A 22419-nucleotide genomic window follows, 5' to 3' on the forward strand; every position below is an offset into this window, starting at 1 on the left:
CACACGAGGAACTGCGGGGCTCGCACAGCGACCTTTGTTGGAAACCCGAGTGTCTGCTCCCTCAGGGTTCCTGACCTTGGCCCGCGTGCTTGATCCTGACGACCCAGTCGGGGCCGCTTCCTTCTTGAGTCTCCCTCAAGGCGCCCTCGGGGTGGTCCCGGGACACCCCGCACTGCCGATGCCCCAAACCTTCCCCGAGGCCCCTCGGCACCTCCCCTACCTTCCCGCGTGTGCCAGGGGTGGGCGGGTCCGTTAAGGTGACAGGACGCCATTGGCCAGAGCTGGGCGAGAGGCGGGGAGGGGCGGGGAGAGCCGGGGGGCGGGGCGGAAAGGGAGTAATGGGGCTGTGCCATTGGCCGGAGCGAGGCGAGGGGCGGGGAGGGGCGGGCCTGACCCTCCAAGTCCTGGAAGACGGGCAGTAGGCGCTGCGGAGGCATCTCGGGTGACTGCGAGGGCAAGGCACCGGCCGCGGGTTCTGCACGGCGTGATGAGTGGTCGGTGAGTGATGCACGGGGCGTCCGCGGAGCTCCGACCTCCCTCCACCGCGCGAGCCCAGGACCTTCCCCAGCCAGGGGCTCTGGAGTCTAGGCACTTGTGGCTGCAGCGTGCTAAGTCCCCTCCCTCTGCCAGCCTGGCACTTCCTGGGCCTCGGGCCCAGCGCTGAGGGTGGGCACTGCGCCAGGCACCTGCTCCAACGAGAGGACACTTAAGGAGCTAAAGCCTAAGCAAAGCAGGTGCGCGCGTGGCCGCGGGCTACATCTTTGCCCGCCTTGTGTCTTGTCTTGTCCAATATCCTAGCGGCATTGATCTTAGAACTGGGGGAGAGGCTTGAAGTGCCTCTTGCACAACCCTCAGATTTCATGGATGGAAGACCACGATAATAGCAGCAGTAGGGCCTCACAATCGCTTTTTACAGAGGATTTGCCTTGTTGTCAGACCTGTGCTAAGAGTTTTAGCACAATATGCCTCTCACACTTCTCACAGCCTTGATACTTTCAGTGTTCCCACCTTCAGATGAGAAAACTGAAGCTTGAAAAGTTACAGAGTTGTCTGGTTATACCCAGATGAGTCAGGGATAGGGTCAGAATTTCTAGCCAGGGCTTATCATGCCAGATTTCTTTCATTTCCCCCAGTGACTTCAGCACCCTCTTTGCCCCGTGCTCCTGACTGTCCTGCACTTCCCACTCTAGACGGATGCCTTTGTTTTATTAATCTGGCACAGCCCTGGGGGAGGGCTGTGTGTGATCTCTCGCACCAGGATCAGTGCCAGGCCAGTGACAGTGTTTTCTTAAAACTCTGAAAAAGCTTTCATAACCCCACTTCACAGAGGAATTAAGTATGGTCATGACAGGTGAGGGCCGGAATTCTGGAATTTGTGCCCAGAAATGGTGAAGGGCAGGGAAGTCTGGCACGCTGCAGTCCATGGGGTTGCAGAGAGAGACATGACTTAGTGACTGAACACCAAGTTGGACTCCAGAGCCGTGCACTCGCAAGAAGGACCTTCACAGGCTTCTCCGTAGTTTAACTGCTCACAGCACAGTCAAGATTTGTTGGCAGAAGCTATGAGTAAACAATAACAACTGAAATGATGATCTGCCTGCCTCCAACTCCCTGGAGTAATTCTTGAGCTGCCGCCAGGAAGGTGGGAGGTGCTAAGTGGGGCGGAGGGTGGGAGGGAGGGGAGGGAGGGTAATGGGAGGGAGAGGGGAGGAGGGGAGGAAGGCGAAGGAAGAAAAGAGAAGATGAATGCCTTTGCCCTGGGTCAAAAATCGCAGGCCAGAAGTTGTTACGGGTTCCACCGCTGTCAGTACATTTCCATTAGTTCTTGTCATTATACCCTCTGTGCACAGTGCTGGTGGTTCAAGACTTTGCAGGGAAAGTGAGGTTGAGACCCCAGATTAAAGGATCAGGGTGAAAACGAGGGTGGGGGTGGGGGGGATGAGGGGAGGGGAGGGGCTGGGGGGTTAGGAGGTGAGGTGGGTGGAGCCGTATTTCCACCCTGAGACTCCAGCAGCTGGCCTGAAGAATGGAGCGAAGGTCCAGAGTCCCCCTGGGTCAGGGTCAGCTGGACAATGACCCGTAACAACAGAATATGAACAGAACTCGGGCGTGTATTATAGTTCAGGTTCTATAAATGCAGAGGCTCAAAGGGGAGGGTCTGACTCTGCGAGCTACCAGAAAGCACTCTGGACCGGGCCCTGGTTTAGAGAGTGAGTTCAGCCAAATACCGTGGCTCATAGACGCTCCTGCTGAGAACTGTCATCGCCCTTTCTGAGCACCATGTTCCCATATCAGAGCCTCGCTGTCCCTCTGGAGGCCTGGACTCCCATTCAGACTTCTACTGGGAATGCTTTTTATCACGGGCGAAGCCCATATGAAGCCCACCTTACCTGTTCCCTCATTCACCTTCACAGCAGTCAGTGATTCAACTGAGGAATCCGAAGGTCAGAGAAAGAAAGGGATTTGCCTAAGGTCACACAGCTACAGAATCCCAGTTCACAGTTCAGTTCAGTCATTCAGTCATGTCTGACTCTTTGTGACCCCATGGACTGCATGCAGTATGCCCGCCCGGCCTCCCTGTCCATCACCAACTCCCAGAGCTTACTCAGACCCATGTCCACTGAGTCGGTGATGCCATCCAACCATCTCATCCTCTGTCATCCCCTTATCCTCCCGCCTTCAATCATTCCCAGCATCAGAGTCTTTTCTAATGAGTCAGTTCTTTGCATCAGGTGGCCAGAGTATTGGAGTTTCAGCTTCAGCATCAGAATCCCAGAGCAGAGCTCTATGTCCAGATTCTTACAAAGCCTGGTGGTTATCCTGCCGCAGAGTACACTGAAGAAAACAGTTTCAAGTTGTTTTAAAGCAAATCAAAATCAAATAGGAAGTGGCTGCACTGTCCGAGGCTTTGGCAGACTTCTCACTCCTGTTAAAGGGGAACTTGCAGTTGGTCCCCTCCCTTTTTCGGCTTCTGACCTCCTTCCCCAGGATGCACTGCTGAAAGAGATTTGGAGCCCCTTCCCCTTGCCTGGGGCTTCCCAGGTGGCTCAGTGGTAAAGAATACGCCTGTGGTGTTAGAGACGCAGGTTCGATCCCTAGGTTGGGAAAATCCCTGGAGGAGGAAATGGCAACCCAGTCCAGTGTTCTTGCCTGGGAAATCCCATCGACAGAGGAGCATGGTGGGCTGTAATCTATGAGTTCACAAAAGAGTTGAACACAACTTTAGTGACCCAACAAGAACAACAACAACAGCCTTGCCTGACCTTGGGGGGTAGAAGTGAGGGTGTCATACAGCCCCATAGCTGCAGAGCTGGAAAGAGACCTAAAGACACTCTTGTCCAGCTGCCTGGCTACAGTCCTGGCTAGGCTGAGGCCCAAGAGATGCGGCCGCATGCTGAAATCACGTGCCAAGCCGGTGCCCCAGCAAAGCCCGCACCTGCCTCCTCTCTGGCACGCCCCTTGTCTCCTCTCTCTTGCTGTGACACGTTCCGCAGAAGTTCTTAACCTGGGACCTGGGGACCCAGGGGCACGTGGATAAGGGTTTGCTGACCCCCTGCAACGGTGAGCAGACCTCCTGTGTGCGTGTGTGCACGCTCACACACACATGGGCATTTTTCTGGAGACTGTGTTAAGCTTTCAAGAGACTCCAAAGTGCTCCATGACCCTTGGTTCTGAGCTGAACCGTGTCTCGCAGGAAGCCGCCTTCAGCAGCTGCGTGCGGTGCACAGGTGTGGTGCAGTGGGTAGCACTGGCTGGGGAGGGAGGGCGCAGCAGGGAGCAGGGGTGGGGCAGCAATAGAGGGCGTCCGCGCCGCCCCGCAGCACTTGGCACTTAATAATCGGAGGGCCTGCCCCGCTAACCGCAGGCCAGCGGGATATTGGTCAGCGATCATTCTCAGTAGCTATTTGGCCCAAAAAGCACGCTGCAAGGATTCCTGTTTCTATGAGTGCGTGCTCAGCTGTGTCCGCCCCTTTGTGACGGCATGGACTGTAGCCTACCAGGCTCCTCTGTCCATGGGATTCTCCAGGCTCGAATACTAGCGTGGGCTGCCATTCCCTGCTTCCTCCTTCAGGGGATCTTCCCTACCTAGGGACTGAGTCCTCACGTTCTTACTGATGCCACCTGGGAAGCCCTCCTGTTTGCTTGGATTTCTTCTTCCGTAGGCAAGGCGCGGGTCCAGTTTGAGGAGGAAGAGGTGTGGGAAGGACTTGCCAGGAGGACTGACGCGCTCTCTTGCCCCAGGCTGCCATGTTTTGAAAGCAAGGACAGCACCCGGAGATCTGGCTGCAGGAGTGTGGGTGTAGCGCCGCCTCGAGGTGGGAGCTGTCAGAACGCTTAGGAGAAGGGCCAGGCTGCCTGAGTGCGCAGGGCTCGGCTCTGCAGAGGAAGGGCAGTGGTGTCACGGAGGACTGGGTGTTGGGATGGTCTGAGCGAGAGAGCTGGTGGAAGCCCAAGACTTGGGGGGGAGAGGATACAGTGAAGGCGAGCCGGGGTCAGAGGATGGGCCCAGGAGACGGCGGTGAGGAGGGAGGCTCTGCAGTGAAGCCTGCTCCGCTCGGCCCCAGCTGCGCTGCACAACGGCCCCCTGGGCTTCCCGGCCGCCAGGGCTGGGGCGGGGAGGGTGTGGCCACGCCCAGGGTGGGGGTGAAGGTGGGGGAGAGAGGAAGAGCCGAGGCGGCTGTGTGGAAGGGGATGGGAGCCGCAGCTGCCGTGTTCCTGCTCAGCACCCGCATCCCAGCAGCTGGCTCTCTTGGCAAAAATCTGTTGCTTGGGAGTGGCCTGTGTCTGGCCAGATCTGCTATCGGGGCAGCTGGTACCAGCAGGCACTACGGTTTCTTCCTTGGCCAACTTCCTGCCATTTGCTGGCTAACAGTTGCTCTCGAGGGCCCATTTAAAGGTCCATTGTTTTCCCCACCACCTTCCTGCTGGCCCTGGCTGGTGATCGAAAGTTGTAGCCTTGGGCTGCTGAACAGGGGACTCGGCTCCCCAGGAATGCATGGCAGTGGCCCAGCACCTGCTCTTTTCCTGAGAGCCGCCTTCCTCCTTCTGGTCTGAGTGGCCTGGGCTCAGAGGCCCCCAGCCGTGCCCCTCATGCCCTGTCCTTTTCCTTTGGCTCATCGTGTCCCAGTCCTTAACATATTTAATTTCCATCCTGCCCGCCCGCTCCTGTATTCCTGCCTGGAAAACTCCGTGGACAGAGGAACCTGGTAGGCTACAACCGTGGGGTTGCAAAGAGTCAGACACAGCTGGGCACCCACGCGAGGAGGAACGTCAGGGTCACAATTTTATAAGATTAAGAGCAGAGGTCACCAAGCGTTCAGATTTCACGAACATCCTCAGAACATTTTAATTCGGACACTGATACCATTTTCCATTCTGCCAAGTGAGGACAATGACCATCTATTGTTGCCACAAGTTCATGAAAGAGGGGCATTGTGGGAAGCACATCGTCTTGACGTAAAAGCCTTTCAAATGTAGTGGATTTAGCCTCAGGAAAACACCACTGCGTCAGCCTGCTTTTTCTGCTTCAGACCTTGGCCCGTAGGGAGTGGGCTACAGTGATGGCCTGAAGGGCCATCCGCCTTGTCCCACGATAACCGGCTCCATAGCCCCCAAAGAGGAAAGATGGTCCAAACCAGGCAGCTGAAAACCTTCAGTGTCCTTTGTCCCAAACAAAAGACCAGGGACAATGGGGAGGGCAGGCAGCCGGCCCACTGTCCTCACGGCTGGCAGAGCGGCTACTGGAGTGGAAAGCAGAAACAATTCACTGCCTGTTCGCTGGGACAGGTAACCATGGCTGGCTTGCTGCCCTGGGGCCCCTCCTCTGGGGACAGGGAACCCTGGCTGCAGCCTGAGTCCCTGAAATGGGGACAGAGCCTCCTCCAGCCAGGGAAGCAAGAGTGGAGGCCCTATCTGTGTGCCCTGAGGCCTGGGGGAGGGGAGCCAGCCAGGACAAAGAAAGCTGGGCTCCGCAGAGCCACGGAGCTTGGCCTGCCCAGCTGCATCTCACTCTGTGCTTTGCAGACTGCACCAAGGCGGCGGGCCAGCCCACCCTCTCCCCGACCCCACCCTCGACCAGAGCGGCCCGCTTTAATCCATCTGTGCATTGGGCTTCTCCTGGGGTTTTATTGAAAGATAAGATCATGCTTTTTATAAAAGGTAGAAAAACATTCCATTGGAGGTTCATTAAGTCCTGCCCAGTGCATGAGGACAGCGAGTGTTTAAGGGGAGGTTTCAGGAACATGTTCCAAACAGAGATATCTCCATTGGCTTTCTTCCTGGGCCTGTGTCCCTGCTGTCTCTCAAAGCTCTCATTCAAGTTATCTGTAGGATGCCTCTTAGGTACCCTGCAGCTCACCTGAGAACTGGACAAGACACTGGGAATGAAAACTGTCTCAACCTCCAGCTGGGTAAATGAGGCACAAACGCAGTGTCGCCATTTGGAGTGGGATTCTGAAAGTGGCCCCAGAGCTCAGGTCTGGAATGCAAGGAGACGACAGGGTGGCCACCTTGGAGTCGGGGGATGAGACATGTAAGAATCAGAGATCATGAGAGCAGCCTCAGGCCATACGCATGATGGGTGTCAGGGCAGCAGTAGATGGTTCTCTCAGAGAAGAGAACTGGGGGAGAGGTTCCTGCCCTGTAAGGCTCAGACCTCGCCCGGCAATTCGGAAGCAGCTCGGTTGCTTCCCCCAGCCTTCCTCACGCCCCTCCTTCCCTTACTTGGGATGGTGTCCTGGATTCTCTTCCCCTGCCACAGAAGCTGTTCACTCGACAAGCCCCTTCTCCTTTCACTTTGTCTGTGTCATCTAGGATCCTTCTGCACTTTGCTCCTGATTCCCTCTGGGCTGCCAACCCCAGCTGATGTCACCCAACTCCAGCTGGAGACCGTCAGCTTGTTGATTGTGTCCTTTAAATAAGCAGGCTCTCTAGCGTAAAGTGTATTCCAGAAGCCCAGTGCGGAGAGCATCTCCTCTGTCATACATCACAGTATTATCCAGAGATGGAAGATCCCCTGGAGGAGGGCAAGGCAACCCACTCCAGTACTCATGCCTGAGAATCCCATGGACAGAGGAGCCTGGCGGGCTACAGTCCATGAAGGTCCCAAAGAGTCGACACAACTTAGCAGTGAGCACACACGTGGGCAAAGCCGTGGGTGGGGGCTCCCCGCCACCCACCTCACCTTCAGCCAGAACACCCCCTGTAATCTAATCTGCATAAATATCCTGTCTGAATGAAGAGTTCCACAGGTAAGAAAACATCTAACTCAGTGGAAATCAATATTCTCGTACAGATGGAAAAATCAAGACCCAGAGAGGAAAAAGCATGCAACTGAAGCTATATGGGTTTTTAGCAGCTCCCAGCCCAGGACACTTTAAGAAGTATCTTCTATTAATAACTAATCACTGATTATAAGAGAGTTCTCTTAGAAGAGAATTCCACTTATAAGTGTCCCTACTAAATAGAGCAAAAGGGGCATATCCCTCACAGGCTGTGGGAGAGCGAAAGCGTGAAGTGCTATAAACTGTCGTGTATCTGCAAGCTTTACAGATATATGTGTATGCTGCTGCTGCTGCTGAGTCGCTTCAGTCGTGTCCGACTCTGTGCGACCCCATAGACGGCAGCCCACCAGGCTCCCCCGTCCCTGGGACTCTCCAGGCAAGAACACTGGAGTGGATTGCCTTTTCCTTCTCCAATGCGTGAAAGTGAAAAGTGAAAGTGAAGTCGCTCAGTCGTGCCCGACTCTTAGTGACCCCATGGACTGCAGCCCACCAGGCTCCTCCATCCCTGGGACTCTCCAGGCAAGAGTACTGGGGTGGGTTGCCATTGCCTTCTCCAATGCATGAAAGTGAAAAGTGAAAGTGAAGTTGCTCAGTCGTGCCCAACTCTAAGCAACCCCATGGACTGCAGCCCACCAGGCTCCTCCGTCCCTGGGATTCTCCAGGCAAGAGTACTGGAGTGGGGTGCCATGCCCTCCTCCAGGGGATCGTCCCAACCCAGGGATCAAACTCCCATCTCTTGTGTCTCCTGCACTGGCAGGGGGGTTCTTTACCACTGGAGCCACCTGGGAAGTTAAAAATATACACATTCATTTTCTAATTAACTTATTTATTTTAATTGGAGGCTAATTACTTTACAGTATTGTAGTGGTTTTTGCCATGCATTGACATGTATATTCATTTTAACTGAATTATTTACTGCCTTAGAATAAACCAGATTATCCTGCAGTAACAAATCCCTGAAACAGGTTTATTTCTCTCCCCACATCCACATCTGCTGTGGGTTGACAGAGGCCTCCGGTCCCCAGCGATACCCTGGGACCCAGGCTGACCGTCAGGAAGCTGTACTAACTGGGTTGTGTGGCTCTCCGGGTCACCATGGCGGGAAGCAGGAGAGCTGCCGGGCCACAGCCTGGCCCAGGTGCGCTGGCCTGGGAGTGACGCTCAGCACTTCCATTTGCAAGCCAGTCACCTGGCCCCGTGGCTGCAGGGGGCTGGGGAGCGGGCGCTATCACGCAGTCATTCCAGGGGCAGTGCTTGTCTCCACCACAGTCACCCAGCTTTAAAAGTGAGCTACGGCCTATTTCTGGCTTCTCATGAAACACCAGAAAAGCTGCCCCGCCGGAAGAAGAATGTGTCCCCAAGCCCCCATAGAGTCCACTGACCAGTGTCCCTCAGCCAAGTCACGTCCCTGGCCCCTAGAGACTTTGACATGATTTATTCCGGCTATGTATACACAACTGGGAAAGTTGACTTCAGTGGACCTCATGAGGCTTTCTGTACTCATTCAATAATTTAACAGCCGTTTATGGATCTCCGCAGCATCCAGTCTTGTGATCTGTGCTGGAAACAAGCGGTGAGGCGTAAAAGTAACATCTCTGCCATGCCAGGCTCCTGCTCTTCTGGGAGAGTCACAGTGAGAGGCAGGTCCTGTGGCGGAGAGCGGGGCACAGGAGCTGGCCCAGAGAGGATCTGATGGCTGGAGGAGGGGCCTGGTCTGGGCAGGGCTTCCTGGACAGCTAAGGGTAGGGTCTAGGATGAGGATGATGCTGGATGCTGAGAGAGAGTGGCCATAGAAACCCAAAGGGAGGACACAGCCTCGAACCCACCAGGGGACCGGAGAGCTGCTCAGGCAGGCTGGAGCGCAGAGCAGGAAGTGGGGAGGGGTGAGAGCGAGGCATGAGGAAAAAAAGCTCCTTGGGCCATTTCTGGGTCAATCCAGCCCTTGCCATTATGAGCTTGCTTAAAACAAAGACAGTTGGGTCACTGACCCAACAGAAGCAGTGTTGACCGAGAGACTCAGCCTTGCCCTGGGCTGAAGCCAGCTTCTGTGTTGGTAGCATTTAAGGAAGTACCCGGAGAGAGAAGCTGGCAGATCACTGTTTCCACAGGAGAGCTGAAATGCTGAGGAACTGAAACCCTATTTTGAAATAGGCCAAGGAGAAGGCCGCTGGAGGCCCCCAGCTCCAGGCCCCACGGCGCCGATGCCCCGCAGCTGGGAGCCTGCCCCGTCTGCGGGCCCGTTTGCCACACGGCAGACCAAGGCAGAGGGGAGGTGTTTCGGGGATGATCCTGATGTCACCGGGCAGCTCACCACCCTCAGATCATTCCCCGTCTCCATGCCTACCGTGTGTCCCCTGCCTCCAGCATCGGTGCTCAGGGCTGATGTGGCTGCAAGAAGGCTGGCTCTTCCTGTGTGTGGGAGGATCGAGCCAGCAGGGAGACGGTGTGCTGGGCTAGTCGGGACCAACGCCCGGGGCTCTGTGCAGTGAGGCCCTGCTCGCGGCAGCCGTGGAGCAGGCCCTGAGCCCCACAGTATCCCTGGCACAAACTCGGGTCAGGAAGGTGTGGCTGAACCAGGCTGTGTGAACATACGTGGAGTGTTGTTTTTGAGAAGAAGCCGAAGGAGCGCCATGATGTGAAAGACATGCGGTGTGCCCTCCCAGGTCTGTGCCGTCCCCCAGGGTCACAAACTCCTCACTCCTCGCTGCACCTTGGGAGAACGCGGGCAGAAGCAGGATCGAGGTTAGAGAGAGAGAGAGAGAGAGAGTGTGTGTGTGTGTGGTGTGTGTGTGTGTGTGTGTGTGTGTGTGTGTGTGTGTGTGTGTGTGTGGTGCTGGCTTAGAGCCCAAAGCGCAATGGGGATCTACGCACAGGGTGCCAACAGGGTAGAGAAAGCTCTCGATTTACCCTCCATGAAAGGAGCCCCGAGGGCTTGGGAAGCTCCGCAAACATTTCCAGGTTGTGAATGAGAAGAGACAGTTTCATGGATGAGTCTATGAACAACGCTGTCGGACAGAAGTTACTTCATGCGCCAAAGAGAAAATGAAGGGTCTGAGGGCTTAAGTCGCTGTCGAGATCAGTGTACAGAAGGGGCTGAAAGACCAGAATCGAGGGGCTAGACGCTTGTGATCAGTGACTTAGCCGGTTACTCTCTGGGAATCTTAGGTGAAGCACGTAACTTCTGTCCCTGATTCCCCATCCGTGAAATGAGTACACGATGGTCCTTACCTCTGAGAGTACTGTCAGGAATAAATAACTCATAGAATACGCTCAACAGCCTCCAGCATGTATAAACATGGTATCAATCAGCCTGTCACTGGGAGGGCTGACCCAGGGGTGCTGACTCCAAAGACAGCAGTGGGGCAACCACCCCGGGATCCTTGGGCATGGACAAGAAAGGCCCAGGGCGACTTAGAGGTCTGAGGGAGCAATGGAGGTGGAAGACATCATTCAAGGTGTCCTTAAAAGGGAAAGAGAATATAGCCTGAAACACTTAGGAGAGTGATCTCATTCCTAGGGATTGTGCGGAGGTTGGGGCAGGGGGCTGAGCGGTAGTTCTGACCTTGCCCTGCCTGGGCTGGCGCATGGGGGTGCAGGGTCCCATTAAGGCCTCTGGGTCTGGCACTTCAGCCCCTCCGTGCCTGGGGGCGGGGGGCGGGGCGGTGCAGCAGGAGTGAGTGGTCTCAGGCCTCTACGCCAAAGCTCTGGCCCCGCCCTGGCTATTGCTCCTCCTGGCTTACCCATCTGTGGGCCCTCCCTTGTCTACCTAGCAGGTAGCTTCCAAGTCTGCAGACAAGAGGAGAAGATGAAGGAAGATTGTCCCCCCAGCTCCCATGTGCCCATCAGCGACAGCAAGTCCATTCTGAAGTAAGTCACTGTGTGCAGAGAGGGGCCTCCATGCCTGCCCTCCCTGGTGGCCACGCCCCTGCGGGGGGCAGCCTTTGTGGAAAAGGACTCTGGGCATTTTTAATAGGTATGATGGTGGGCCTACCCCAGGGACAGTGATGGGGGCGCTTCTTTCTGAAGTCTTTCTCTTTGGAGATCAAGGGTCAAGGTATGCCTTTGACCCCCACCTCCTAGGGCCCAGGGAAGCAGGAAAGTGTGCCTGCCTACTGCGGCTCTGCAGAGATGGCATTTAATTTATTTAAAAACTAGAGCAATCCTACATTCTTGTTGTGTCAAACAGTTCATGGAAAGAACCCTCAAAACTGGTGTTGAGTTTTTATTGAAAAAGTATATTTTATTGACATTATGATTTAATTCTGCTCCTTTTATTTTATTTACTCCCTGTCTGTCTCATGATGAAAAAAGAAAAGCTGGGAAACTTTTCCAGGTTCATCGCTGAACTAAAGAAATCTTTTTTTTTTTTTTTCATTTTATCTTGCTTTTCGAGTCCTGAGTCCAAATATTTTCTAAATTTAGTCAGCTCCTGTCTGTTGTCCTGAAGGCAAACCAAGCCTCCTTAAACTGCATTAGCTTTTACTGAGGACCTGGCTCCTAGGATCCTCCTTCCCAAGACCCTGAAGAAACAGTGCTGCCTACAAGATCGTTTCCCTTATTTAGATTTGATAATAAGAACAATGTGACAACATTAAATATTTTGAAAAAGTCATAATAACGACCCTAATGTGATGGATTCTAAGTCGCTTCAGCCAGAGATCTCTTACGTCTCCTGCGTTGACAGGCGGGTTCTTCACCGCCAGCACCACCTGGGAAGCCCAATCATATGTTCTGGAAATTTATACATATGTATCCTATTAGTTATGTGCTATAAATATATTCTAACAAGACTGTATTCAGTGATTGCACACTTCAGAGCACAGTGGACATGGAATGTTGAATTCTGCATTGTTAATACCATCACGTTGTAAAACCCTGCCCGTTACCATCATCCCACGTCACACAGGGCTGCACACCAGAGCACCAGAGTGTGTTCTGCTCATCCAGGCCCTAGATTGCTTGAGTGTGGGTGAAAGCACTGCCTGAGAGGTTCTAGAGCCTCTCTTTCCAGCAGGGAGCCACCAGCCACAGTGGCTGCTAAGCACGTAGCCTGTGGCTGAAAGGGTGTACTGAATATGAAAGAGGCTCCAAGTGGCAAGCATTGCTTACAAAGTAAAGCAATGAACCAAGTCTCGGTAACAGTTTGTGGTAGATTACATGATAATACTTTAGGAACACTGGGCTCAGTAGAATGTGCTATTGAAGTAATTCCCCTGTTTTATTTTCCTTGGTACCATAGCTGCTGTGGTGACTTAGTCCCTGAGTCGTGTCTGACTCTTTTGCGACCCCGTGGACTGTAGCCCACCAGACTCCTCTGTCCATGGGCTTTCCCAGGCAAGAACACTGGAGGGGGCTGCCATCTTCTCTAATGGGCCTCCCTGAGACAGGGATTGAACCCGGGTCTCCTGCAGGCAGGCAGGCAGGCAGAGTCTTTACCACTTGACCACCAGGGAAGCCCGATATGGCTACTGGACAATCTAACACCATGTGTGTAGCCTTCATTTCATGTCTATTGGACCGCACTGCCTGCAGAGCCCAGCTTGGGGGCAGCAAGCTGGAGTCATTTTCTCTCTGCCATACCTCAGCCAAGACACAGGCTGTGGCTTTCCCTTTATTCGGGGGAGAAAGCGCTTGGATTCAGTAGCCTTCCTAGGGCCTTCAGGATCTTACGCTCGGAGCCGTCAGTCTCATCCTTTGACCACATCCAGAAAGTCAGGAGGAAGAAGACAGACATCTCTGGTGGTACTCCCACAGCAGCCAGCCCAGACCCTTATCGGAGGTCATATGGGGGAAAAAAGCAAGCTTTTAAAAAGCCAATTAGCCAAGCCCAAGTGATTTATTCCGAGGAGGTGACTCAGAAGTAAAGTATAGAGAGATTGTCAGGAACTCTTATCTATAACAGTGAAATTGTGCAAACACCCTCGAAGTACAACAGTGTGACCTGGGCCCCTCGGTGAGTTTTGCTTCCGTCTCAGCCCCACCTCAGGCTTCCCAGGAGTGCTGGTATGTGAAACTCCATAGAAGGTTAAAAGACATGTGTCTGATGGCAAAGTCTAGCCTCTCAATGGAATATATATTGTTGGCAAAGTGTGTACATTGTGCCCATTTTATAAATGAGGAAACTGAGGCCACAAAAGCCAAATGCTTTATCCAGGGCCCGGCCACACTCCAAGATCACATGTGTGTCCTTACCTTTTCAGGTCAGAGCTCCTAAGCCTGCTGAAAACCTACAACTGCTACCACGAGGGCAGGAGCTCCCAGCTGAGGCACAGGGAGGTAAGGCCGCCTATCTTCTGTTACATAAGGTCACCGTTTATCCTGGCTGGCCAGAAAGACTTTGGCCGGTCTTTTTTTGGCAACTGCTTTATGCCTGTTAACCAAGGGTAATTCTTTATGCCTGTTAACCAAGTGAAAGAATGTTTCCTTCACTTTAAGTGTCCAGTAAGGATAATGAATTGTCAGGCCTCCCATTCTCTGAGTTGGGGACAGAATTATCTCCTTTGAGGTCCCTGCAAGGGGTGCTGAGGGTCGGACCATCCCCAGGAGAATGCAGAGCCGATGGATTTCACAACGTGGGTCTTCTCCTTCCTCCTGGGACTTTGGTCAGGATTCCGGTGTTTGAAATCTCTGAGATTCCGCCCAGCCCAGTCCTTCCTCTGCCCATCCTTCATCACAGGGCCCTGGTTTGCCCAAGTTCACAGCAATCCAGGAGTAAAAGCAGAGCTTCTCCGCTTTTCAACCAAGAGGAGAGCCTTGCAACAGAGGAGGGCTCCCCAAGTGATGCTCACAGGGCCGGGCAGGTCCAAACATGAAAGGCAGGGTGGCCGTGGGGGAGAGGACATCGGCCCACTGGCAGGCCACCGCTGCCTGTCAGACCCAGCCAGGGTGGCCGCGTGGAGTTCTGGGATTGGGGCACCCAAACCCTTCCTGATTTTTCTAAAGAAGCTAGATATCCAGAATTTCATGTGGAATTTCCAAACCTCGAAACACTATGTGAGCTAAACAAAGCACGCTTGTAAGCCGCACACAGCCCGCGGGCACCAGCTGAACTCCAGGGAGCAACCAGCACGGCCAAGGCCCAGGGAGCCGCTCACCAGGCAGGTTAGGTAGAGGCGGTCTTACCACCATCCAGAACTTTCGGCTCTTTCACAGGGGAGCCCTGGTCGGGACATTGGGACATTTGAAAAAGCCAAATGGGAAGTCTTATCGTGGTCATGATTAAGCTTTATTTTGGGAGTTACCACAGTTGAGAGCCCCTAGACAAGGAAATGGCAACCCACTCCAGTATTCATGCCTGAAAAATGCCATGGACAGAGGAGCTACACGGCGGGCCAAAGTCCATACAGTCACAAAGAGTTGGACATGACAGAGAGACTGAACACAGGGTTGAGATCGGGTTGGCTCTTGGACTTTCTGCAGCCCATCCGTGTCTGAGAAGGGCCGGCAGACTCTTCCCACCCTCCTTTGCTCAGACCTGCTGAATCAGAAACGCTTTCACCCTCCCAGCTGTTCTGACAAGTCCTCCAGGGAATTCTGGTGATGGCCAGGTTTGAGAACAGCTAATCTAAGAGCTTGATCTTGGCACTTGGGATTCCCCAGAACATTCCCCTCTGTAGGAACAGCTGAGTGGGACTGGGAAGCCCCAACCCTGTTTGTGTGATGGGACAGTATCCATGGAGGATTAGAGGACCCTGCATCAGGAAGAGGAGCTCCTGACGTTCCCCAGAGGCAGGAAGTTAACATCCCACAGGCAGAGATTTTCATTTTTCTAACCCTAAAGTGGGTGGCGGTGGGGTGGGGTGGGGGGGTCTGCCTTGATCTCCTTGAGCTGGGAAGTACTTTTCATGAAACTTCTGCAGCTTTAACCATCCAGGTATGCCAGCCTGAGGGAGTGTATGTCTTTGGAGGTGACCACCACCATCAAGACAGGTCACTGGCTTGGGAGGCAGGGAGTTCTAACACTGAAATGCCTGACTGGTTCCTGGAGCACCACGTCTCAGAGTGACTCACCCACCACCCGGTGTCGGGGCCTCTGCAGTTCCTCAGATCGCTCACCTGGGACCTTCTGGGCCTCAGGGACGCGCTGTCCTCAGAACTTGCTACAGGGCCTCCTGAGACTGGCCTCTCCTGGCCCTGCAGGCCCCAAGGGCAGGACAGACAGGAGGAGCTCGGCCTCAACTCTATTCATTGTAGTCCTAGAGCTTGATGAGAGAGGAGGGGCCGTTTTCCAGCAAAGAAACCGGGGCTCGTACATAAGCCTCTGGTCCACGATGACATTGAAGTAACAGAGACGCTGGTGGCTCCAAGGCCTGAGCAGAGGAGCATGAAATGCAGTGATAGCACGGTCAGCGTTACGCTCTGGAGACCTTTGGAGGTCTCTGCTGAGGATGACTCACCAGATCTTAGAGACTCAGGGGGCTGTTCGCTACCCATGATCCCCAGGCTCGACCCCCAAGCTAAGCACGGGGTGCGCACCATCGGGTACCTCCCCACCCTGTTGTCACCAGGCCTGCCATGGAGCAGCCTCGGCCTGGCTGCTACAGTTGGGCACCTTCTCTTCCACTGTCTCATCTGCGGTCCCTTGAACTTAGAGAGATGAAATGTGTCAATGGACAGGGGCCGCACCTGGAGCAAGCGTTTCCCCGTGAACTTTCCCCCAGCTTCTAAAGGGCTAGGAGCAAAGGATCCCTAGCTCAGTAGGCTGAAGCACTAGCTTCCTTCATTGAAAACCTCGTCTTTAGGATAGGATAATTCTGCTTGTTTTACAATGAAAAGTGTGAATGCTAAGTCGCTTCAGTCGTGTCCAACTCTGTGCAACCCCATAGAGGGCAGCCCCCAGGCTCCCCCGTCCCTGGGATTCTCCAGGCAAGAATACTGGAGTGGTTGCCATTTCCTTCTCCAATGCATGAAAGTGAAAAGTGAAAGTGAAGTCGCTCAGTCGTGTCCGACTCTTAGCGACCCCATGGACTGCAGCCCACCAGGCTCCTCTGTCCATGGGATTTTCCAGGCAAGAGTACTGGAGTGGGTTGCCATTGCCTTCTCCGAAAGTGTGAATAACCAGGAGCAATCTGAGCCTTTTGGAAAAATAGCAAAGCATTTTAACCTGGCTGGTTGGTGCCTGTAGAGAATAATGGACCACCAGGAAGTGCCAGTGGGCAACTATATCACTGCTGACATTATGAGCTAGAGGCCTTAGGGCCCTGGGGTCGCTGGGTGTGGTGTGCAGCCAGCTTCCAAAGCCAGCCTCCCACTTTGCTCAGCTCTAAATGGACGCAGAGCTCCCCCTGGTGGCCTGAGCGCACAACACACCCAGTGTAGGACCTCGGCCCCTGAGCCACTGCGTCCTGCTTAAGGGAGGGACCTTCCTCCACCAGGGACCCCCTTCCCTCTTACAGTGATCCCCCTTCCTCTAAGGCCTGAAGGCAGGAATGACAGGGCTTGACAGACCACTGGGCCCGTGTCCCCTGGGAGTTGCTGAGTGCTTTCCAGCCTGCCTCTCCAGGTGGGAGGGGCGTTGGGCCCCTTCCCTGTCTCAGTGCTGGGTGGGAGAATAGGACTGCTCACTAGGGCCTCAGCACGAGCACTTTCTGATAGGCTGTTCTGTCCTCAGGAGCTTGGGACGCTGCTGGGGACCACTTCCCCCAGACCTTCTCTTTTCTGTTTTCTTTTGAGGGGGTACCTTCTGAAGGTGCCATTAGCTTTTTTTACATCCAAGAAATAGACAGAGAAGTCCAGAGCCCAGGCCTCTCCTTGGCCCTGTCTGATCTCCCAAACTGCGGCAGTGTGATTTCTGAGCTTGCAGGATTAGCAACGTCATCCTAGTTTTTCCGCTGCTTCGCTGTAAGGCTGGCCCAGTGAGCCCAGCACATCCCGTCACCAGCCACACACCCACCCAGTAGGTCAGCCCTCCTCATCACCTCCTAAGGATGTTCCAACCAATGCCTGTTCCACACATATTTGCTGCAGAAGGTCAGGGACCCAGAGGTTTGAGCCAACCAGAGGCACAGCAGTAGTGACCGCTGGGAATTTGTATACAGTGTTCGTAATTGCATCTCTGAGCTCACTTGTACTGTTTCCCCAGTCACTGTAGAATGTGAAGGATGGGCCTTGCTGTCCCCATGTTACAGATCAGGAAACTAACCACTAGTCAGGAGCGTTTTCTTTTAAAACGTAAAGTTATTACCATTCTAATAATTTTTTTTACCGTATGGTTTACATTCTGCCTCCTCAGAGAACACACGTTAAAGAGGACTGATACACACTGTAAACGTCCAAAGTGATTTTTGTAAATATTTTAAAGTTGAAGGAAAGAAAGGGCAAACGAGAGGAAGGGAGGGAAGGGTGGATGGAGGCAGGGAGGGAGGGTAATTTGCTAGTCCACAGAGCAAGGAGGTGGGGGAAACTGAAGCAGGCCTCGCGCCCACCCGTGACCCCAGCTCTATCCTTTGCTCCTTTGTCCTTCCCACCCTGATGAGGGCAGCCAGCACTGGCCTGGCCCAAGATAACCCAGCAGCAGGCCTCAGGCCTGCGTCTTCTGATTGCTCCGATGCCCCCCTCCTCCCCGAGGAAGGCAGTCTGCCCCCTCCCCATTCCTCATCCTCACCCCCTTGCTTGCCAGACGCCTCTGGGAACTGAGGTTTGCCAGGCTGTGGGGACCCAGGGCTGGGGGTGGGGGCACCCATGGACATGTGGAATGAGGCTGTGGTCCCTGGACCCTGCCGTTCACCCCACGGATGAGAGGCCCCGGGTGAGGCGGTTGGGGGTGGGAACGAGTGGAGACAGAGCCGTGTGGTCTGGCGTGCGGTGCCCTGCAGGCCGGCCGGGGCAGGTTTTGTCTTGGCCGTCAGCGTGGGGAACGCTCCCAGGGCCACAGCAGGACTTCTGCGGTGGGGCCCCTGAGCCTCCCTGGGAAGCCCCCAGGGGCCGACCCCCTGAAGCACAGCAGCTGCGCTTGCTGAGCCCCTCTGTTTGCTCATGGGCCCCCGGGGGGACTTGGGAGTGCCCAGGGCTAGGCTGTGACTCCGCTGAGGGCCAAGGCTTTCTTTCTCCTCCCCCCTAACCTTCCCTGTTTCCCCACCTGTGAGGCCACCAGAGGCAGCAGCTGCTCCACGTGTGGCTCGTAACCTGCGGCCCCGGATGTGTGCGGGTCTTAGCACAACCTAGGAGGCAGGCCTCATTAATCACAGCTTACCCGGGAGGAAACTGAGGCACAGACACATTAAATAACTTGCCGAAGGTGATAAGCCAGTTAGGAGAGCCACAGGTGGGACAGGCTGTTATTCAAAGAAGGGGTCTCACTAGGACTTGCCAAAGCAGAGAGCCCCTGCAGAGAGGTGCTTCCCTCCCAGAAACCTGCCAGGGGCAGTCCCCACCTGGGTGGGGGGGTGGTGGATAGGAAGGCGAGGTGTGGAGGAGACACAGACCTGTGTGCTATTTACAGAAGTCTTTACTGGGGAGGTCTCAGAGTTCATGGATCACCGGGAGGTGCAAATAGAGAGTTCTGAGGATGCTGCTGTGGCGAGGGCTTGCGGGGGAGCCCGCATCCTGTCCACGTTGCCCAAAAGCCTGGGAGCACTGGTGCCAGTCCCTCGACGTTCTCTGCAGAGAGTGCCCTGGAGCCTTGGCATCACTCAGCCTCCCTCTGGGGGTCCCTGGTGCCTTGTCACTGTCCGTCTGTCTGCGAGAAGCCCGGGAATCAGCGGAGGGTCCAGTCCTCCGTGGTACATCCCTTCTACTTGGCTGCTTCTCCTGAGACTCCCCAAAGAGCCAGTCCAGGGGATCCACAGTGCCAGTCCCGGGCAGGGAGGGCTGCTGGCCAGTGAAGCGAGTGGTGATGCCCTGTAGAGACCCAGCGGGGCAGCTCTGCGCACAGGAGCGGGCTGGCCAGTGGGGTCTGCTGGGTCGCACCCTGGCTGCAGCTTCATCCAGCACGGAGGTGGGCTGTGCCAGCTGACAAATGGACCTCACGTAGTCCTCCAGGCTGGGCGAGGCGGGGGGCTCCTCTCCAGCCCCTCCGGGTAGCATCTCCTCCGAGGTCTCCCGAATTGTGGGCAGGAGAGCCACAGAAAGCCAGAGCCGGGACCTCATGGCTGCCGGTGACAGGGAGGCAGCAACCTGTGGGCTGACAGAGGACCTGGGGTGAGGGACTGCTGGCCATCCTGACACCCTTCCAGGTCCCCTCCCCCATCTGAGGTCACCTGGGTGAATCAGAAGCTTGAGAGCAGTTTAAAGTCTGCAGCTCCAAGACCAGGCTCGAACTCCTGGGCTCTTAATGCTGACATTCCTAAGACTCTATCGTTACTGTGGTTCAAGAACCTGTGCAAATCAGAGCCCCGCTTCATGGGGCTGGAGTCTGAGGAAACCTGGGTTTAAAACCAAACCTGGGTTTAAAAACCAAACAGCCGTTCCTGACCCAGGGTTCTTTGGCAAAGTCACCTCTCCAAGCCTCCACTTCTCGGTAAAATAGGGTTGTGAAAACACATCTCAAGGGTGCTGGGAAAACATGGAACATCTCCCTCGGGGGAAACGCCTCTGAATATAAAGCCCCTCAGCAGCTGCTGTCACCGCTGTTAGCTGCATCCTGGGCGCGAACCCGCAGGGAGGCAGGGCACGTCCCAGGCTGAGAACTGCCCTCAAACATACCCAACGCGATTTTGTTTTACCTCTAACCAGAGAGCAGTGGCCCTCCCTTACCTGTAGCTGGCAGGGGTGATGGATGAGCAGGGAAGCCCTCAGGAAGCACCCAGGAAACTCAGGGCCAAGGGCCCAGGGTCGAGGAGCTGGAGCTGGTGTCCAGAGCCAGATTGCTGCAAGAGGGACAAGGAGGACGACGCGCCAGGGCTCTGCCCAGAGTGAGAGCCTCCCTGAGCTGTCTGGCAAGCCTCGGGGCCTGGCCGCTGCTTTTATACCTTTCCACCGGCAATCAATTACTGTCACACAGAGCCAAAAATAGCAGTGCTCAGGAAGGCTCTCAGAGGAAAACAGCTTGGCGGGCGGGGTCTGGCCCAGCTGCCAGCTCGGAGCAAGTGTTTGCACCCGTGGGAAGTTCTGGGAATGTTTACTCCGCAGGGCAGGGGTGGGGTAGCCACAGCTCCTGGCCATCTCAGAGCACTGGCAGGGCCAGGGGCCTTCACTGGACCTCCACAGCGGCCCTAGGCTCTGCCATCTCTGCCTAGAAGCATTCTTTGGTACGTCTTACACCAGCACCCCGGCACCCCAGCCACTCTGGCCCAGTGCTGGCTCTGACTGAGCCCCGGGCCTGTGCCTGCAGGGGCCCCGTCAGACACAGCGATGCGGAACTCAGCCTGGAGATGGCTGAGGCCGGGCTTCCTTGGGCTTGCTAAGCCTTGGGCTATGCTCACCTTCCTCTGGGACCAGGGGCAGCCTGCGGGGTCCTGGTCTTGCTGCTGCACACATGAGCTGTCAGATGCGGACGGGCTTGTGTATCTGTTGCTGGCTATCTAACCAGTACACCTCTGCACCAGCAACTACTCCAGGTACAGAGAGCATAGCAATGAGCGAGTTGTTATGTCCTTCACCCAGAGTGCGGTTCAGGTCTCGGCTTGCAGACTTGGCTTCAGACACCACTGTCAGATGTTGACACCTTGCTGGAGAGAGCCTCCGCTCCACCAGAACAGCTCATGTCCACTTGCAGACATGTTTATCCATAGATACCCGCCCCACGGCGGACTCTGGCTGGAGGAACATGAGAAAAACCATAGCCGCAGACCAGCTGATGCTCTGGGGCAAGGCTGGGGCGGGGTCCGTGAAGCTGGACATGCTGAGGCCAGGCCTTCAAAGACGGTTCTGGGGACCCCACTGTGACGAAAGATGTGGGGGCTTGGTCTGGGGAAGCGAGGGGCTGGGGCAGAGCTGCTGCCTGAGGTCAGGGCTGAGCCATTCTGGCGACCAGCTGCCTCGTGCGACTCATGTCTGGTGTCCCTGCAAAGCCACCAGGGGGGCCCCAGGTCTGAGCTCCCCTTCCCTGGATGGAGGGGACGCCCTCTCGGCCTGCAGCTTTCTCTGATCTTATCAGAGGAAACCCACAGCAGAGGAGAGGGACCGCCTTCACCACCCACTCTGGGTTTTCTCACCACCCTCCCAGGGCCGCTGACTCGTTGAGCCCGTCCAGCCTCTCCTCCACAGGGATGGTTGGTCGCCTCCTCATGCCTGTGCAGCCTCAGTGGTCGTCAGGGGCTCTGGGTGTTCCTGTTGTTGTTACTTGTTTTCTTCTTTAGCAAATGGTGCAAGGCTGTTCCAGAAAGCTGTGTGTGTTTTTGATAACCTTGAACAGAAGAGAACTAGTTTCTTTGTGGATGGCAGGGTGTTTTTAAACTATTACTAACTAACCATGAAATCAATACTGCAAGACACCCCTGTAAGTGTTGCCAGGAATATGAAACTCCCACAGTCTCTGTTCTCACAGTTTTCAGTGCCAGCAAGGAGAAAGAAACGGCGCTGATGAATCTATTACAGAATGGTGCTTGAGAGAGCGCGGGGAGAATGGTGTTTAAGTTCATTGCCAAAAGACCAGTGTCAGAGCGGACTAGGAGCAGGTAGCTGGGGAGACCTGGCTCGGCTGAAGGGTGAGGCTGAGGAGGTTTCTGGCAGGTGCTCTGAGGGTGCAGACAAGGCAGCCTGGCCAGGAGCGCATGTGGGCTTGATCAGCTTGGCACAGGGGAGTTGGAGGTGGTTGTGTGCAGACAGAAGCCTGAAACAGGTCAAGAAACAGAATCGAGGACCCGAGGGGAGCGAGTGGGAGCCGGCTGCGAGTGCTTCTGGAGGACTCTGTTGATCAGGACCTCAGGCTTTGGCAGCAGATGAGTGGCTGTGCCACCTGCAGACCTTGGAGAATTAGGGCTGGTCAGGGACTCAGGCTGGGAGCTGTTGTTGGTACCCTGAGTGTGTGTGCCACTAGTGGGGCGCGGGACTGGCCATACCCCAGGTGGTGAGGAAGGCAAGACTGGCCTTGAGGGAAGAGGCCAGCTTGGAAATCGGGGGTGGGGACCATGCTGGTCCTGCTCAGCTCTAGTGGGCATGGGATCCAGTGCCCTTGGCACATTCCCAGCGGGACCAGGTGACCGTGGCCCCCCGAGCAGGCGCAGCGCTGGGCGGAGAGCTGGCCTGTGTTGCACCG

The 22419-nt window shown here is 55.3% G+C and overlaps 2 protein-coding genes across 6 annotated transcripts in view; one reads left to right on the forward strand and one right to left on the reverse strand.

Moving 5' to 3' along the window:
* The first annotated feature begins 375 nt into the window (after positions 1-375).
* Positions 376-22419, forward strand: part of RASSF4 (Ras association domain family member 4) — a 35018-nt gene continuing 12974 nt past the window's right edge. Inside the window, exons 1-4 of one of the 5 annotated variants that reach the window (XM_052639460.1) lie at positions 3644-3728; positions 4164-4316; positions 11057-11150; positions 13484-13559. In XM_052639460.1, coding sequence (XP_052495420.1) covers positions 3659-3728; positions 4164-4316; positions 11057-11150; positions 13484-13559 — 393 coding nt within the window. In that variant the 5' untranslated portion in view covers positions 3644-3658. Of the gene's footprint in view, positions 499-3491; positions 3562-3643; positions 3729-4163; positions 4317-11053; positions 11151-13483; positions 13560-22419 lie in introns of those variants that run through there. The other 4 variants (XM_052639462.1, XM_052639463.1, XM_052639464.1 and 1 more) reach the window with 4 other exon arrangements.
* DEPP1 (DEPP autophagy regulator 1) lies at positions 18712-20408 on the reverse strand. The gene is made up of 2 exons (XM_052639465.1): positions 19977-20408; positions 18712-19397 (listed from the first exon to the last, which is right to left on the reverse strand). The coding sequence occupies exons 1-2, from the start codon at positions 20382-20384 to the stop codon at positions 18744-18746; spliced, it is 1062 nt and encodes a 353-aa protein (XP_052495425.1). The 5' UTR covers positions 20385-20408; the 3' UTR covers positions 18712-18743.

Source organism: Budorcas taxicolor, chromosome 5 (assembly GCF_023091745.1).
Source record: "Budorcas taxicolor isolate Tak-1 chromosome 5, Takin1.1, whole genome shotgun sequence".
Classification (NCBI taxonomy): Eukaryota; Metazoa; Chordata; class Mammalia; order Artiodactyla; family Bovidae; genus Budorcas; species Budorcas taxicolor.